The sequence below is a fragment of the Hevea brasiliensis genome, chromosome 3, assembly GCF_030052815.1.
Source record: "Hevea brasiliensis isolate MT/VB/25A 57/8 chromosome 3, ASM3005281v1, whole genome shotgun sequence".
NCBI lineage: Eukaryota > Viridiplantae > Streptophyta > Magnoliopsida > Malpighiales > Euphorbiaceae > Hevea > Hevea brasiliensis.
This window is the reverse complement of record NC_079495.1, coordinates 297,351-317,933: the sequence shown is the minus strand read 5'-3', so window position 1 is coordinate 317,933 and position 20,583 is coordinate 297,351. Positions and strand designations below refer to the sequence as shown.

Below are 20,583 nucleotides of genomic sequence, written 5' to 3'. Positions count from 1 at the left end.
TGACTAAATCTATCTGTTTTGTCTAGGAACTTAAATTATCAAGAATAATTAAATGAACATATGATTTTATCCCTATTTACTTATGGTAACGGATCTCATCTTGACTAACACTTATCTTCATATATAAGTAGTCGGAGCCAACACATGCCCATATATTCATACGTAGTACAAGTGTGAAAGCAATATTAAACTCAAAACACCCATATACAAGATAACTATATTATCTCAGGTCAAGGGATTATATGCACTATTATGATCTTTATGACTTTGTATTGACAAGTCATGCCCAATGAAGTATCATAGATTGTGAGCTGAATTTAAATTACTTATACTATAATGTTCTGTCACTCATTGTCTCTCATATTCTTAATAACTTAATAATAGAATATTTAACAAGATATTAAAGGACCTTTTCAATTAAATTCAAACCATTTGAACATAAATGAAAAGAAGAATTACCATTAAATAAGAATAAATATTTATATAATAAAATATAATGATATGCTCTAGGGCATACTACTAATAATCTCTCATTTGTACTAGAACCATTCATTACAAAATTTAAGACCCATCTTCTCAATATATCGATCGAGCTGGTTTTGTCTCATGGCTTTGGTGAAGGGATCGGCTGGATTATCAACTAAAGCTATTTTCTGCATGGCTACATCGCCTCTCCTAACTATTTCTCTGATAATATGGTAGTTCTTTTCTATGTGTTTGAATTTCTCATGAGACCGGGATTCCTTTGCTTGTATAATTGCACCATTATTATCACAATGTAGTGGAATTGTTGATACAATTGATGAAACCACTCCAAGTTCTGTTACAAACTTCTTTATCTAAAAACCTTCCTTTGCAGCATCCGACACAGCAATATACTCAGCCTCTATAGTGGAGTCTGTAGTTGTTGACTGTTTGGAACTCTTCCAACTCACTGCTCCTCCATTACATATGAAAACAAAACTGGAGATAGACTTTCTATCATCCACGTCTAATTAAAATCATCTATTTGGAGATCAACTCCTCCATATATCAAGAATAAATCCTTAATTTTTCTCAAGTACTTAAAGATATTCTTGACAGCTCTCCGGTGTTTTAAACCTGGATTGGATTGAAACCTGCTAGTCAAACTAAAAGTGTAAGCAATATCTGGCCTAGTATACAATATTGCATACATCAGACTTTCAATTGCCAAAGCATATAGAATCCTGACTATTTTATCTCTTTCCTCAAGTGTATTTGGAGACATTTCCTTGGAAAGGTGGATGCCATGCCTTACTGCCACTGGTAATAATCCCCTCTTAGAATCAAGCATGTTAAACTTCTTTAATACCTTTTTCAAATAAAGACTTTAGGATAAACCTATTATTCTTTGGATCTATCTCTACAGATGCGAATTCCAAGAATATAGGTTACTTCCCCTAAGTCTTTTATGGAGAAAATGTTTGATAACTATAGTTTTACAGTAGTAAGCATACTGACATCATTACCTATTAATAAGATATCATCCACATATAAAACTAAGAAAGTGATTGTGCTTTTACTAACCTTTTTGTATACACAGGTCTTATTCTCATTCTTGATAAAACTAAAAGATTTAATAGCTTTATCAAAATGGATGTTCCAACTCCTTGAAGCTTGCTTTAACCCATAAATGGACTGTTTTAACTGGCATACTTTGAAACCATCTTGGGATTCTAAATCCCTAGGTTGTTCCATGAATATGTCTTCTTCAATATATCTATTGAGAAAAGCTCTTTGGACATCCATTTGTCAAATTTCATAGTCATTATATGCAACTATAGCTAATAAAATCCTAATAGATTTAAGCATGGTAACAGGCGAGAAGGTCTCCTCATAGTAGATCCCCCGCTATTAGCAAAACCCTTTTGCAACCAGCCTTACTATAGGTCTCTACCTTTCCATCAGAACCAATTTTCTTCTTGAAAATCCATTTATTCCCTATATGTATAATCCTTTTAGGTGGGTCTACAAGATCTCAAATTTGGTTCTTGTACATCGTATTCATTTCAGATTTCATTGCTTCAATCAATTTTAAAGAGTCTATATCTGATATAGCCTTCTTTATAGGTCACAGGATCATTACCATGATCTATTTCCTCATGAACAAACAATTCTTGTTCATTCTTATGAAGAAATCCATATCTCTCTAGTGGACGAGATATTCTGGTTGACCTTCGAGGTTGTGTTGTAGATATATCATTAATAGTTTGAGGTTGACTAGTTGGATCAATATCCATTTGGTTTATTGGTTAGTTGGATTTTCTAATTCCAGTTCTATCTACCTTCCTTTGCTATCTTCTTGAATAAACTTTTTTTCAAGAAATATGGCATCTCGACTTATCACAACTCTTTGTGATGAAGGAAGATAGAAATAATATCCAAAACTATCTTTTGGATACCCAACAAACCGTCCCTTTTCAGATCTGATTTCCAATTTCTCAATCTTCAGCTTTTTAATGTGAGCTGGATAACCCCAAATCTTAACATACTTAAAACTTAGTTGTCTTCCATGCCATACGGGGTGGAAGAGATTGATTTGGAAGGGACTCTATTAAGAATATATAAAGCTGTCTCAAGTGCATATCCCCAAAAGGAGATTGAAAGATCTGTGTAGCTCATCATACTATGTATCATATCTAATAAGGTACAATTCCTCCTTTCTGAAACACCATTTAATTGTGGCATTCCTGGAGGAGTCAACTGTGAAATAATACCTTGTTCTTTTAAGAACTCATCAAACTTAGTACTTAAGTATTCTCCTAATCTCCTCCTCGATCTGATCTTAGAGTTTTAATACTTTTTGCTGTTTGTTTCTCTACTTCAGATTTAAATTCTTTGAACTTTTCAAAGGATTCATATTTATATTTCATTAAATACAAATACCCATACCTAGATTTATTATCGGTAAAGGTAATGAAGTAGTGATAATCTCCTCTTGCCATTTCTTTAAATGGGCCGCATACATAACTATGTACAGGCTCCAAAATATTTTTAGCTCTTAATCCTTGCCTAACAAAGGGAAATCTAGTCATTTTATCTTGAAGGCAGGATTTATAAATTGGAGTAGGTTCAGAATCCAATGAAGACAAAATGCCTATTTTCTCTAATTTTGTAATTCTATCTTCTGCAACATGACCTAATCTTAAATGCCAAAGACGTTTTAGACTTGATTTGGTTTCTGTAATGGCATTAAATTCAATTTGATTGCTTGCACTGGTTTTGTATTTATTATTACTATCCAAATAATAAAGGCCATAATGTAAATTACCCATGCCAACAATTTTATTTCCAAAATAAATATTGCAAACATCATCTATGAACTGAAATTCATACAGAAATGATGTTTTTAAAAGTATCAGGTATATACAATACATGATTTAAATACAAAATATGTCCTTTTAGATACAAAGATTTAGACCCTATGGCTAAAACTGCAACCGTTGCTCCATTGCCAATGCGGAGTCTAACATCTTATGCCTCTAAGCATTGATTGTTTGCTAGTTCTTGCATATCAAAACATATATAAGAACTTGCACTAGTATCTATGTAACACCCTCACTGTAGTAATTCCGTACATTCTACTGTTCTAATGATCGTTGTCGGTCCAGACAGCTAGAACATATAGAAAAATATTTAAACTAAAGTGAGGAGCCATAATTAACTCAAATATTAATAAGAAAAATTAAGAAAAAATTTTAGAAATAAAATACAATCAAGTTAAATGAGCCGGTGCCCTAGCGATGCATAACTCAGTGGGAATTTGCAGTCCTCGCAACTAGGAGCCCTAAACCCGGGAAAAAATTTATAAAATAATTTTTGAAACTCCAGAGAAGAGTCATTGAGGTTTCTATGGTATTAGAATGCCAAGAAAATGACTAGAAAAATTTTTAGATCGGTACAGATGATTTTGTCTCAATAAGCCAAACGGAGGGCATTTTTTGTCATTTCGTCTTCAGAGATGATTTTTTGCCAACTTGTCCAGTTAAGTAAATAATTATTATGACATAAAATATGAATAAATATTACTAAAAATTGAATTAAAAATGAGTAGAAAAGAAAAGAAATGGAAATAAAATAAAACTCACATTTATGACATTAACATGATGTCATAAATGAAGGAAATTAAACCCTAACCAATGGGAATTAACCAAGCCAATTAAAAGGGATAAGTATCACAAAATTAGACTAAAAAAATGAAAGAACATTCTACTCATCTCCTTCAATTTCCAATAACCTCTCTTTCTCTCACTACCTCCATTAAAGCTTTCTCTTTCTCTTGCTAAAACCTCACCCTTTACACCATAAAACCTCATCCTGACTTCACTAAAATTTATCCTCACACCCTAAATCACCTTTAGGCAGCCATTAGAGGGAGAAATCTTGAAGATTAACAAGCTCAAGTTGGAGCTTTAATAAGGTTAGTGTCCAATATATTTCTCTCTCTTTAAATTTATGACTAGAAAGTTGATTTAATTTGAAATTTATAAGAAATTCAAATGAAAACATTTGTACTCACTTTACAATTTCTGCAGCCATGGACTTATAAGGGTTTTGATGATTTCTTTGGATTAAATGAGTATATAAGCTGCCCTTTGATATGAACTTAACACTAGGCACCTTGAATTGTAAATTAATGGAAGAAAAGAGAAATTGAGAACTTAGGGCTTTGACCAAATTGAGGTTTTGCTCCTATAATGGTGTAGGAACATTTTAATGGTCAATTACCATTTGGTAAGTTTTAAACTTAATATGAAGTGAATTGAGTCATTGAAGGTTGGAAAGGGTAGGCTACCTTGTGTGCAGCAGTCTGGACTCTTGGAGTCTAGTGTGTTTGGAGAGCCTTAACTGAACTTGTGTAGCTCCAATTGGTGCAAGGCTAATTGGAGGTGAAACTAGATACATAATTCCACAATTTTGATGTAGGAACCCTGCCCAGAAAACTAACTTAAGTGGCTTTAAAAATTGACCTAATCTGGGTGACCAATATGCAGTCGCTGGAAAATGATCAAATGAACAGTATTCATTCATTTGGTCATAACTCAGTGTAGAAAGATCCAATTGACCTGAATTTTATACCGATAGAAACCTGAGACATAGTCCTACAACTTTTATGAAGAAAATAAACCCAAATTTTGACCATAACATGTCCAAAAACTTACCTGCAGTTAGTGTACAAAAACTGTAGAATTGATTCTGCCCAGAAATTCTGGAAAAATTGCAATCCAGCCAGTTATGGCATTTAGGCTATAACTTGAGCTACAAAACTCCAAATGGAGTGATTCAAAAAGTGAAATGTAACTAGACACAATAAGGAACAACTTTGATGAAGAACATTTGGCCAAATTCTCACTGTAGAATGGCCTAATGGAACAGTAAACACTAGCAATTAAAAAATTGAAATTTTGATTTATTTTCCATTGGTTAGAAGTATGGATTGACAACTAATGCCAATACTTTTGGAAACCAAAATATGGTAAATTTATGTGATTAGGACTCATGTAACTATTATGCATTGGAAAGTCAATAATTTGACCTAAATAGTAAAATAAATAGTAACTTTACATGTAAAACATGAAAATTCAATCAATAACTTTGTAATGTGCCCTAGTACATCTAGTAAGATTGGTTTGAATAGGTTGGCATACCAATAGGGTTCAGTTAGCAGTACTGTACATGGTATTATGCTATTCTGTGATTTTATGGCTTTTAGTCATTCTGATATCAGTGTGATACTTGGCCTTGTGCCTAATGGTTATTATAGCTCATTAGCTGTTCTGTTGCACACCGGGAGACACATTGTGACCGATGGTGTAACGGCTCGAGGTACTTGGTACCCAGTGCCAGTTTACCCGTATATCCAGTCCAGTAATCCAGTATAGGTTACTGGGGCAACCAAAAATGCAAGTTGATAAATTTAATAAAATAATAGATATAACAAGTACCAAATAAATAATACTACAAATAATTACCAATAATTTGTCTGTATGAGAAATTAACCCATACACTGCATATTTATTTTCTTTTAGTTCTTTTTATTTTATTATTAGCACCACTAAGCATCATTGCTTAGCGCGTTGCTTTTTGCCACGCGTAGATTTTGGAGAGACTGATAGAGAGCCCAGTAGACCATAGACTGGATGAGGCCGTTCACAGTTCTGCATAGTGTCCGTGTCACCTCACAGACTTCAGTGCATTAGTAGGACACTAGGTCTCATTTTGGTATTTTGTAATTAAACTTTTATTTTCTCATGTATAGTGAAACTCATTTAATATATTCTGGTATTAATGCAAATATTTATAATTTGTGTTTATAAATGAAAATTGAGTATTTATTTATAATTTGTATATGATTATTATGTGAAATGAATGAATGATAAATAGAAGAATTTTTGAGAAATGGTTGAGGAATATTGAGATTATGTTAATATATTGGAGTTTGAGAATGATTGAAATGAATTGGAAGTGTTTTTCACAGGTTCCGAAGAACTGTTTTCTCCATTTTTAGTCGGTACTCTGTCGGGTTTTCTATAAAATTTTTGGAACTTCAAATGAATTTATAATTTCAATAAATAACTTAAATAAGTCAAATTTCACAAATTGCACTTCATAACCACAAAGAATTAAATTAAGGAAGGATAAAAATAATTGAGATAAAATATGGTGTTCCGGTACACTGTGTGGCATATCTTACTCAGCTATACTGTAGATGGGTAAGGGGTATCACAATCTAAAACCCAAATTGTAGATTATATATGAGTATTACTAAAATCTAAATAACAAGAAATAGACATACATTTCAAAGGTTTATCCTTCTTGTTCTTCACAGACTCTAAATACGCAGGGCAATTTCTCTTCCAGTGCCCTTCTTTTAACAATGGAAATATTTTTCTTTGTCTTAAACAGCTTCAGATTTCTTCTTCTTTTGTTTGGTTATTTTTCCAGATGGACCTGAAATAGAAGGTATCTTTTTCTTGTTATATTTCTTCTTTTTGGACTTTCTAACAAAAGAAGATGAGGCAAATAAAGCAGCCATCTTTCCTTCATTACCTGACATGTTCTTTGGGGCTATCACTAGTAGGTTCAACAACCCAGCTAAAGTGCACTCCTGTTTAGTCATATGGAAATTAGAAAAAAAAGATCCAAACGATTCAAGCAAAGATTAAAGAATCAAATCTATTTGTAACTGGAAGTCCATGGAAAAATCAAGATCCTCTAGTTGTTCAATAAGTCGGATCATCTTGTGAATATGGTCTCTCACATTCTATCCCTCAGTCATCCTCATTCTAAATAGTTGTTTAGATATCTCATATCTTGCATGTCTGCTGTGCTTACTATACAACTCTTGCAGGTGAGTGAGGATGTCTGATGCACTTTGCATTTTCTCATGCTAGTTCTGCAATTCATTTGTCGTGGAAGCCAGCATATGGCACCTAGCCCTCATATTTTGCTCTTTCCATCTATCTAAAGTTTCTTATTCTTCCTGTGAAGCCCTTGTAGGTAAGGGACCAGGAACTCTTGAATCCAGAATATATTCAATACGTTCTAAATTCAAAACAAGCTTCAGATTTCTTAACCAATCAGAAAATTTTAGACCAGTTAGTCTATTATGGTCAGGTATACCTGCTAATACGTTGGATGGTTTTGGTTGAGTGCTCATTTTATCAGATTTAAACTGCAGAAAATAATGAGATTCAAATTAGTATATTGTATCAAGCATATTAACCAAAATTATTATGGTCTTTTAATCAAATTGGTCCACCCACTAATTTGGTGAATCCTACACTTCTAAAGTAGGAAATGGAAATCCCAGTTGGGATGGATTTCTAATGGGTGATTGAATTTTATAAACTATTATTCATCCTCAAGTACATCTATTCTTGGAATCATAACAATTTACAAGTGAGTAACTCTTTACTCATCACATCTCATGTGAGGTTCAATCAATTATTTGACTCCTAATGCTCAAAACCTCAGGTACATCCATTATTAGTTTATTTTGTATTAGTTAAGTTGAGCCCACTGAGTTAGCAAGTATGCAAATTTGAACATTAATGACCTCAGGTATATTCATTCTTGGCCACTAAAATATTTATATACTCATAACATCTCATGATTAACAATTATTTTAAGAAAATCTCTTAAACCAAATGCATCATTCTTATATAACCATAGCCAACAATGCAAGTTTTTAAAATTTCTCAAAATAATTGCCTTAGTGGAGAGCCATGATGTAATTTTTAAAATTACATTATTACCAACTTAATCATTTTGTTAGAACATTTTCTTGGTTGACCTAATTACTATTCGGTCTCACTTTGCACATTAGCCATTTTCATGTATATCATATACACATCATGAATATATATATCATACATACATATATTCATACAACGGTCATATAAAAGGCATGATCATAGACTATTCTTTGGAAATTCAATCCAACCACAAGGATTGAATTCAGAGCATCCTAGATTACATCCTTCTATTTGTAGCTTATTCACAATTCTTCAACTCTTTAAGTGTTGTGCTCCCACTGATCTTCATTAATGTATTAAGTTTCATTTCTTCTTGTAGATCCACCAAGCCAATTACAACATTTATCCTTGGTATACCATGGTGAAAATACAATGAAATTGAGCATGCAAGCTCAAATAAATAAATTACAACCTAAGAGATCTATCATAACAACTTATGATATAACCTTTATAAGAATTAAAATAATTATTACAAGTCCATAGAAATAAATAGGAACACAATCACATTGATCTCCTAAAGTCCATGATCACCCTTCATGCCAATATCCATACATTCATCACATGAACATATATTTAATTCTAAATATCTCATATTCAAAATTAAATCTAATCACTTATGAATCACATTCACAATTATGTTATATTCAATTTGGGACTTTGATTAAATATTTTAATCATCAAAAAAAGTCATAAAAGTTGATAAAATACCTTGATCACATCATTAGCCTAATGGACATTCCACCTTGGCATAATGGTACTTCACTCAAAATTTATGATTTTTCTTGGTATCTAATAGTTTTAAACATAATCTTATACATGGCCAATACTATTAAACAAGTTAACTCAAAAAAATAAAATTGTTTGCAAAAACTCAATTTTTGGCCGAATTGAAAGTGAGCATGGTCTCACCATGCTTAATTCAATTCTAATAATTTTCTTTTGAGTTTTACTTATTTCCAGTTGCATCCCATGCAATATATAAATGTTCCAAACTGCCTATAACATGAATTAATGTTCCTAATGGCAAATTAGGAGGCTCTAATACCAATTGCAATAGAAATGCACCAATTGCAAGAAAAATTCATTAATAGGTGCAATTATTAGCAATTTATATTTTTTTCATAACCTAAGGTTTCATGCATCATGCAATCATATTAAGTTATTAAAAAACACATCATTTAGTCATACTAAATCATGTTTCAATTACTAATCAAGCATAATTTTCATTAGGAAGTAATTTCCCCAAATTATAACAAGTTAGGATTTTGGACAATTCTTACCCTAATAGGCGCAGAATCAGATTCTAAACACCTAATTCGAGAAGCAAGGCTATCAATTGCTAGCCCTCTAGCTTGTCATACAAGCTCTTTGATCAAAGCTCCTTGATTAACCCAAAACCTTCTCCTTGTGCTTCCTTGTGGTTCGGCCAAGATTAGTAAAAAGAGGAAGAGTATATTGTTTCAAGGTTTTTCTCTTTTGGAAGTGATGAGAAACACTTTCTCAATTGTGATTCAAGAGGAACAATACTTGATTCTCTTGAATTCTTTATCTCAAGGATAAAGATGAAACTCAAGGAAGGGAGGAGAAGTGGCTGGCCAAGAGATGAGAAGAGAAGATGATATTAATTTCTTCTTATCTCATCCTTTAAATATCTTCATCTCATAATTAATATAAGCTAACAGGTGTGTACTTTCAATTGGCTAATTAAAAGTGTTGTCTCAATCTCATTGGTCCACTTGTCCAAGCTTAATATTAATTAAGAAATTAAGATTTGATTAATTAATACAAGCATAAATAACTGCGGCATGCCGCCGGTTAACACACACACACACACACACACACACACACACACACACACACACACATATATATATATATATATATATATTATGCAAAGTTAAATAATTAAAAACAATGTATTAATATGAAAACATTTATAACTATATTATAATCGATGATGATAATAAAAATAAAACAAAAATAAATTCTCTTAAATTAATATATAAAAATTAGAAAAAGGAAAAAAATTAAATGAGAGTGACTAATTTTGTTGAATTTTTAGTTAACTATTTTTTTAGTGTACATTGGCAGAATCTCTGCTTATATTTTTAAGAACATCTTTCTTTCTTTTTTGTCATTAAATATAAAATTAATTAAAAACAACAATATAAACTTTTTCAATGATACAAATATTGTTAGAGTATATAAAAATTTGATTAAATACTTATCTTATTATAATTTTTTTGAAATTTAATTATTATTTTTAAAATGTAAAATCCTTTGAATGTCTTTTAATTTTTTTTATCAACTCATTCATGATTTATTTTGTATTATATTTTTTTTTTGAATCTAAATTATATGCAATCTAAAAGCATTAATGTTTATCCACAATTTAATATTTTTTGTAAATAGTTTTCACACTGCATGTTCTATAATTTTATTATTATTTTATAATATGAGATTTTAATTTCCATTTATCATAACTTATTTATTTATTTAAAATAAAATTACTAACATAATATTATTTTTATATTTTAAAATATATTATTCATATTAAAATATGAGATGAATTTTTGTGTGGGAATGAGAATATCTCTACCCTTAGATTTGCCTGCGTGTTTACATATATATATATATATATATATATATATATTCTCCCGCTGCAGCAAGCTGGATAATAAAAAAAGGGTAAATTTGTAATTTTACTGTTCCTTCGGAACAGTAAAATTCTTGTTTGTTTTAGTAATATATAATACAATTGATTAATTAATCAACCATTAATTAATTAATTTTTCTCTCATATTTGACTAAGTTAACATAGTTAAACTTTGACAAGTCAAACTAGTCAAAATTCATTTTCTTCCTTAAGTTAATTTTCAAGTTTATATTTAAACACTTTAAATATTAACTTGAATACTTTCATAGATAAATTTGGTTTCAAGTCATGCTAGAGATTTTACAATCTAATTGCAAACTAAATTACTTAATTTAATTAATCAATTAAATCATTTAATTAATTAATTAAATTAATTTGCTTTGATTAAATTATATTTATGTGTGTGACTTACTAGGTTCATTACTAATTAGCAATGTGAATAATATTAACTCTTTAATATTATTGGAACCGTTCCAAACTCAAATGAAATTTCGTTTTCATTCAAGTTCTCATAAGTCATAGTTGACATTTAGTACAATGTGCTATGACTACCCAATTAGTTATGAATTAGTTCTCCAATTCATGAACCTTTGATCATACATACTATACACTAAAATCTCTCCGTTACAAAATCCTAATTCTAGCTGGAGTCATAGATTATGTTAAACTCCAATTGCATTAAATCATATGTTCTCTTTAATTCTAATTCTTGATTAATAAGACTTTTCTGTCAGAAAATCTTTTTTGACCAAGTCTATATGTCCTGGCCAGAAACTCAAATTATCAAGAACAATTAAATGAACGTAGGATTTTATCCCTATTTACTTACGGTAACGAATTCTATCTTGACTAACACCTATCTTCATATATAACTAGTTAGAGTCAACGCATGCCCATATACTGATACGTAGTACAAGTATGAAAGCAGTGTTAAACTCAAACCACCTATATACAAGATAATTGTACTATCTCAAGTCAATGAATTATATACACTATTATGATTCAAATGACTTTATATTGACAAGAGTAAACTCCATGTATAAGTCATCTTGTGTCACTGGTTCAGCCTACTTATCTTATAAGTACTCATCATGTTTGTCATATGTTATGAGACTCACCATTCCATCCTATTAGTATCTCATACTAATCCATGAAAACAAATATAAGTAATAATCTTTTTGCGTAAGTCATGTCCAATAAAGTATCTTAGATTGTGAACCGAATTTATAATACTTATACTAAAATGTTCTGTCACTCATATTCTTAACAACTTAAAAATAGAACATCTAACAAGATATTAAAGGACCTTTTTAATTAAATTCAAACCATTTGAACATAAATGAAAAGAAGAATTGCCATTAAATAAGAATAAATATTTACATGATACAATGCAATGATATGCTCTATGGCGTACTACTAATAGTAGTACCATGAGATTTTGCATCGTTAGTAAACCAAGTAAATTATTTAACTTTAGTAAACAATCAAAATCTGAGATCCTTCACTTTCTATATACTATAGAAAAGTTTATGCATATTCTCTTTAAAAAACTCAATTTGTCAGTTCCATTATTTTTTGATGGCCAAGTCTCAAGGTGTAAGAATTTGACACGGCATCCAAAAGTTAGGGAATTTGAGGGCAGCTTCAGCTACCAACTCCTCAAGGCAATACTAAAATAAGCCATGCTCAAAGTGAAGAGGTATCAACCACCTCATAGAAGGGAAGAATAGGTAGCTAGTTAGCTAAGAGCATCGATTCAATGTAGCCGCACTAACACAAAACTGTTACTTCTGCTCGAATTTTCAGTAATACTAATCTAGTAATTCACTTGGTAATTTATACCACATTAGCAATTCTTGATAATGATTTCGAGAGTGAAGGTACAAACTCTAGGTTCAGAAATCTGTTTATAGTGATTCCCAAAATCAGGGTGTTCATGCAAAACTCCATATCAATATACCTTAATCTTTAGAATCATCATGCCTAAAATGAATAAAGGCTCTTTCTTGTATGAAATATCTTGAAGGTGTGTAAATTATTTTTCTTTTTTATTTTTTATTATTAAAAATATTATTTTAATACCACTTAATAAATACTGATAGTGTCAGACAAAACACTATGATTTACTAACAGAATATTACCATAGGATCCACTTTATTACATTGTAAACTTCAGATCTTAAAGTGAAAATGAGTGAAATCATGTGATACTTTTTTTATAATTTTTTTATTATTTTACATTCCACGTCATTAGTTTTCTCTTTCATGTCATTACCTTTTGACGTAGAAAAGAAGAAAAGTCATTATTCGCTAATGATGTATCTCAAGTATCATTTCGTCACAAAAAAAAATGAAGTAAAAATTGAGTGAACCACATAATACTTTTTAATAATTTTTCCTTTTATTTATCTCTGGCTCTTTGTACATTTACCTTTTCCTTGATTGCCATTGGAGTACATAAGCCCGCTTGGCTGCTCATAGATTGGTTAACCATGGTTTATCATCATCAGCCCTTAAAAGAGATACAAATGATTTTCAACTTCTCCCCAAAAGCAAGCATACTACTATTGCTTTTTTTTTTTTTAAATGTGAATATGCTCTATCTTTAATAAATTTTGCTTGTTTTTGGAAACAAACATTATTTCTGAGTTGACTATAAAATAAATGAATGATCACAGTTAAAGAAGGGTAAATGATAATCTAAGAAAATCAACCGAATTATGCAGATAAACAAAAATCAACTGAATTATAATTACAATCATAACTATGCAATATTAATAAATCAATCCTTATATTTTGAAATTCAAAAAAAAATTAAGTCCTATAAATTGAATTTAGTAATGAGTTAAGGTAATGTAAAATTTTTCAAAATTTAAAAATTTTAAATTTATTTTTGAAATGACTCATGATTTTATAAAATAAGAATTTTAAATATTTTTAAAAATTTTCGAAAACCTTCATTTTTCAATCATCATATCAGTGGATTAAGTAATTTTTCTTTTTTTTTTTATAACCTCTAAATACCTTAAAGAATTTTTCATTTCTCTTAAATGGTAAAAAAATTATAAAATTTAAAAGTTATGAAAAATCTTTCATTTCTCTTAAATGGTAAAAAAAAAGCCTACTTTACTTGTTCTCAAACGAACAAAGTCTAAACAGCCCAAATGAACAGAACAAAGGCCTTGCGCAATGGGCTAATGAAGCTACTTCTAAACTCTTACGGTCGGCTGCCATCCATTTTTCCCATCAATTCGCATTCTGTGTTCTCGTAAGTTTTCTTTGGAGAGGAATCATCTACTTAGCAACCCCAGACCAACGTTCGCTGCCTTTGGCCAAGCCAACCCTCCACACTGATACCAGCTGCTGACCCCCACAAAAGTTTCTTGTTTTGCAGAAGGTTGAATACCATTATCCTTATTAAAAACACTTGTACATTCTCTTAAAACTCATTAAGGCTTTTGTGAAGAACAGGCTTCTGTGAACAAGAGTAGCAAACTGTAAGCCACTTTCTGATTCTGTCGACATGCCATACAAATAGTTCATCTCCTTTTAGAATCTGCTTTCCCAACACGTAAATCACCCACTACCCAATCGAACTGACTGAGAATCTGAGGACAAAAAATAGAGAAAAAAAAAATGCACGTTGATGTAATGACTGCAAACAGACTAGCTAGCACTATAAGATTCTCATCTCACTGATGAGGAGCTCGTTTTGTGCTTCCTTTTGAGCTGTGGTCTGTGAATGCCGATGGCTCCCTTCTACAATTGCATCCACTATTATTGTTTTCTGTTTTCTAATTTTCTTACAAACTTTCTATCATACATACTAGTAGTATTGGTTTGATTCATTCAATTGATTAAATATGGTAGTAATTTGCCAATCAAGATAGCCTGGTTGGTCTTATGCCAACTTCAAAGTAACCAAACCAGGAGGGGGATCATTGAAAGAAGAAAAACCCAGAAATCTCCTCATTTTACCAACCTGATCAGAAACTATAAGATGATATTTATAGTTAGTGGCTATCTTTAATTAATCTTTAGCTCTGCTTCGTAACGCGGAAAAAGGCAGATAGAAGAGAAAATGCAAGTGATGGAGAAATAAGAACGTGAAAACTGCAAGATGCCTGGTAGCAACTTATTAGCACTAAAAATAGGGTATTAAAAGAGAGGCAAGAAAGGATCAAGGGAACGGAAAATGAGGAACCAACACCCATTTCGTTTCATTCTTGCCGTTACTGGAAGAGAGAGAAACAAAGCAAAAGCAAAAACATGGTAAATGGCGTGATACAGAGAATTTGTGTGTGTGGTTGAGACGGTTTAGCTTAAAATTGCCTAGCGTGTGAGCAAAGCTTAATCATCATTTTTCAACTCCCATTTACCGAAGGAAGAAACTTCTCCTTAAAAGGTAATCATTTTCTTGCATCCACATTCTGATTTTCTTACACTTATATCTGATCTGGGTTTGTTTTTCTAAGCTCTCTATCACAAGAAATAAGCAGAAATGGAGCCGGAGAGCAACAAGAGAGGAAGAGAGAGGCAAGAGGCCATGGACTCGTCACAGAAGACAGCAAAAAAGCAACATCTTAACATTGACATTGGTAATATCAACAAAGAACTGAGCAGCTATGACCACGAGGACAACAGCGAAATCTGTGAATCCTCTGACAACCATTTGGCTCTCGGAGTATTCGATTTCCCCTGGCTTAAAGAAGGTACCATCTCCAAATCAGAAGAGTGGTGTTTCGAAGACTCTTTTGAGTTTTCTCTCCACGACACTTGCACAACAGCTTCACTGGCTCATGAGTTTTCTGGCCAATATTTGTGTGAAACTCCAGAGACATTTGTGGAATCCATAGATATTCCATTGTACAAGTTTGAGGAGATTGTGTGGTCATTGGAAATGGAGAATGCGGATTGCGCCTGGGGCTCCATGCTTAACCAGCCACTTACACAAGATGGTGCCTAATGTCACAAGCAAATTTGCCCGTTACATGTACACTAGGTCTCGTGGGGATTTTATCCATCTCTTTAACATTCGTTTGCCCTTTTCTCTTGCTGATTGTCTACCTATATCTAGCTGCGTCACTGGCCTTTGCTTGTTGAAGACAAAATTAGGAATAAAGGAACAAGTTAGGATCCTGTTCCATTTTGGAATTCTCACCTAATTAAATTCGGTTCCATTTTAGTATTTTTCCTTATATTCTGTTCATTTTGTATTTAATATATAAAATATATGGTGTAATTCATTTATTTTATATGTAAGTTCTCTTCTAGAGAGGGCAGAACCAATGTTTCATGATGCTGCTCTGTATTCTGCATTCATCAATGTCTAAATATCATGGGAAGGTTTGTTTATGGGCTCAATTTAATCGATAATTTGAGTACACAACTCAGTATTTTTTTTTTCTTTTTTATCCGCTTTCCCTCTTGATATTGAGGTCAGATCCCATTCCTTGCAATAGAATAGACAATGACAATCCATATTAATTGGTTCTGATCCCTTGCTTAATTATTTATAGCACTCACTGTAGTGGACTTAAAAAGGAATATTAATTATTTGAGTTTTATAAATAAACTATATCATTGAGTTTACGAGTTTTAATGTATCAAACATCGATGAGTTTAAATTAAGTCTAAAAAAAGGCCAAACAAATTCATATTTTTCTACTCATTTATACCCTTAAATATATCATTAGAAACTATATTTAAATAGCCAGATATAGATCAGAAATGAGTTTCCATATATCCCTGAATTTGGACTCTCTGTTTAGTTTAATAACCAAAAAAATATATGTTGCTTAATCTTATTGCAGTCGGCACTTGACCAGCAGGAGGCGACCTCCTCCTTTTATATATGTAATTGAGAATGAAGATCAGTAGTACTTGCTTAATAATTTTCGAAATATAAAATGAAAATAAACGAGAAATGAAAGAGGACTAGACTTGGCAATGGCCGTTGAGCCGACAATTTGGCTTTGGCTTCCCTAAGTCTTATGAGCATAAATAGGGTACCCACCAAAAGATTTTATATCTGAATACAGGGGGTGACGGTTCCAAACAAATAATTCACAAACTTTACTTGTGCATATACTAGAACCCCATTTTTTTTTTTTTTGAATTACCTAATTTATTGTTCATATACATATATTGTAAGCTAAATATTAAATTATTATAAGAAAATATATTAATTATATAATTTCTAATGAATTAATCATTAATTAATTATAAAATAATCTTAAATTATAGAAATAATTTTTTTCTTATAAATATATGTCACGACCCAACCTATGGGCCGGACCAGCACTAGGACCTGGGCCAGCTTAAAGCCCCCGAGTCCCGTAGTAAGCCTAACTATTCCTCAAATCCATAACCAGGCCCACAATTTAGGCCCAATATGCATATAAAATAATTTAAATCAAACTGTTATTTTTTCATTTCGGGCCAACTTAGTCCAGAAATTTTCAGAAACTAAAATTAGGGGAGCCCAGCTCAACCCTGTTACCTCATTTACAAACTGTTTAAATACCATACAAATCTTCATTTATTAATCTCAAAAATTTAAATTAACACAATTTCTAACAAGGTCCACACTATTACTAATACATACAAAGTTCTAGATTTTAAATTTAGAAAAGATAGTAAAATAATTAAATAATCGACGTTAAACCTGCGAGGAAGAAAACAGGTTACTCTGTAAAATAACTCCCCTTGTGACCTGGAAAAATATTGAACATGAGTGAGCGTTCGACTCAGAGAGTAAAATATCAATTTTAACCATAATCTCTATAACTATCTAAAGCTAATGCACCCTATAGAGTGAAATGCAACATCGGCAACATTTTCACATCATAACAGCAAAAAGGTAATTTGGAGCACTCACACACCCAGTAATATCAATCATAATAGATGGGAGCTGATCCACTATACAACTCTCTTAAATCCAACCTGGTGCTAGCGAAGAACTCAAGCCGGACTTTCGCTTAATAAACCAAATCGGGGTCCCAGCGAAGAACTCAAGCCGTGACTACCCTGAAGGACTGGGTCCCAGCGAAGATCTCAAGCCGTGTCTACCCGTCCCATCCATAGTCCACACCACATCACTTGCACGCCAACGCACGCACACTGCTCCAAATTACCACAACAACATCCATGGCACTTTAACAGTTATGAATGCAATATAAATCGTGCCTAGAGTTTAACTACATAAATATATGCATATAAGTGATGCATGGGCATGCTTGAATATATAATAATAGTGAAATTACAATTAAAATTAATATTTTACTCACTGTACATCGATGACTATTGTGGCTGCTGGATGCAGAAAAATAGCTGACCTTGATCACCTAATAATTAAATTATAAATTATTAGTACTAAGTTAGAATAAAACTCTAAAGAGGTAATAGACAGCCTAATTTATGCCGGAAATCCGGCAGAGTTTTCCCTATACTTGGGACCTACCCAACCTGCAAAAAAGCTCAAATAACACTTCTAAATTCTCAATTTCCACAATCACATCTCATCAATATCACATGGCCCCTCCTGGGCCCTCCAATTAAGACAATACTCAAAATCTTAGAAATTACGTTTTAGTCCCTACAATTGACATTTTTTTTAAAAATTCACTCAAACAAGCTCTAAAAATTCTAAAATTTTGTCTCGCAGTCCTTAATAATATTATAAGGCTATTGCAAAATGAATTGTAATTTTCTAATCACCCACGAATATTTTATTCAATAATTTTACTCGATTCCATAAGTTTCCAACATCTAATATATTCTTAATTCAACCCAATTCAATATTCACATATTTAAACCTCCATCCTCAAGCTTCAACCAATTATATAAAATTTAATTATCTTGATTTCAAATAATCTTATATGCCCATATGCTAAAAATCTAACTAAACTCCATCTATATTTTTCAAAAATATTCTACAATCACTCAAAAATTCAACAAACACCATAGATTATCTCCAAATAATTTTACTTTCATCATATATTTTTCTTAGAATTTTTCTCCAATTTTTCCTGTTTAAGAAACACTGTATTTATGCTCCACAGTCAGGGAAATAATAGAAACTGTCTTACTCGAAGTTTATCTGTGTCTCAAAAATTCCAAAAATTTACGAGGAAGCTTCTGGAAGTTGAATCATCTCCATAGCCCACCGGAGCCACCGCCGGAACCACCGCGCACGGTTGCCGACCGTCGGTCGCCTGTCGCCGGCGACATTTGCCGGATCTGATCATACAACCATGTTCCTCTCCTCTTCCTCAGTCCATAGGTGGTCTCCGATCGTCGATCCAATGGTCGGATCGTCGTAGATCTGATGAAAAAGTTTGAAAAATCCGAAACTTCTCTCCTCCATATCTCACTCATCCGACCTCCATTTGTTGTAAAATTGGGATCAAAAGAAAGCTCTCGGAACAAGCTTTCCAACGCCACCTGAATCGCCTCGATCGGACGTCGGATGAAGCCGAAATCGCGCCGGAAAGCCGCTGCCCAATGTACGCGCGTTTTCTCTCTCTTCTCCCTCTCTTGCCGCCGTTTCTGGTGGTCTGGCCGTCGCCGGAGGGTCACCGGCTAGGTGGGGGCTACTCGGGAGGTCGCTGGCCGGTCACCGGAGAAGGAAGAAAAAGAAGAGAGGGAGGGGAGGTGAGGAGAGAAGAGAGAATGGGGGGGGGGGGTTTCCTCCTCCCGTTTTTGAAATTAATTTTTTTTTTTAATTAAAAAGCTGGCTGTGACAGTGGGAAACCCACTGTCACACGCCCAAAATCCCATCATCATCATTTTTTTATTTTTTATTTTTTGTGGTTGTTACATTCTTCCCCCCTTAAGAAAAATTCATCCTCGAATTTTCGAATAAACAAAGAAATGAGGAAAAGAAGGTTATTAGGACAAGCACAATCATTACTCCTCCAACTATGCAGAGATTGGTAAAACATTTATTCTTCAAACTCTTCGTATATTATATATGACATTCTACCGCTCTCTGATTCTACTATAGTGTTCTATTTGTCATCATCTCTTTCTAGAGGGCTTTTATCTTGTAACTATTCATTGACCATTTTTCTGACATTTCAAGTATTCGCCATACCTCACTGTTCTTGACTTGATGTCTCATAACTTCAATCAACTTTGGTGCTTACCTCACTTTTATTGCACCCTAACATGTCTCTTAGTGACTTCAGTCCTCAACCCTTTGTTTCAATAATCTCTGTTTCCCCAAAACATGACTTATGTTCCTTATCCTAAGGCATCCTATGAGTAGCTTTCCTGTAGCACCTAATCTAGGCATCTTGTTCGAGATCTTCACTCTTCTTATGACCTCAGTGGTCAATACCTATAAATCTTCTCACTCCCATGATACTTCAAATTTTTAATCTCTTTTGTGTCATTACTAAGGTACTTAGACCAACCTCTATCCATCTTATGTAACTAGTCAGGTAGAGTCTCCTCCAAGGGCCAAGTGTATCATTTATCAATATTAGAAAGTGAACTGGGTCTCTCCTTCTAGGTAACAAAAGTGTTTATATTCCCTGACAACTCAATCCATGCGACTTTATCGATTCTCACTCCTTCTCTAGAATGGAAATATCTAGACTTCTTCCTTTAGCTTCTTAGTATGTGGCCTACTTCTGACACATTG

At 32.5% G+C, this 20,583-nt stretch overlaps 1 protein-coding gene across 1 annotated transcript; it reads left to right on the top strand.

Annotated features, from left to right (window-relative positions):
• Positions 1 to 15,207: 15,207 nt before the first annotated feature.
• On the top strand, positions 15,208 to 16,230 carry LOC110654968 (uncharacterized). The gene is made up of 2 exons (XM_021811111.2): positions 15,208 to 15,339; positions 15,410 to 16,230. Exon 2 carries the CDS (start codon positions 15,436 to 15,438, stop codon positions 15,898 to 15,900), a length of 465 nt encoding a protein of 154 aa, XP_021666803.1. The 5' UTR covers positions 15,208 to 15,339; positions 15,410 to 15,435; the 3' UTR covers positions 15,901 to 16,230.
• Positions 16,231 to 20,583: the final 4,353 nt, after the last annotated feature.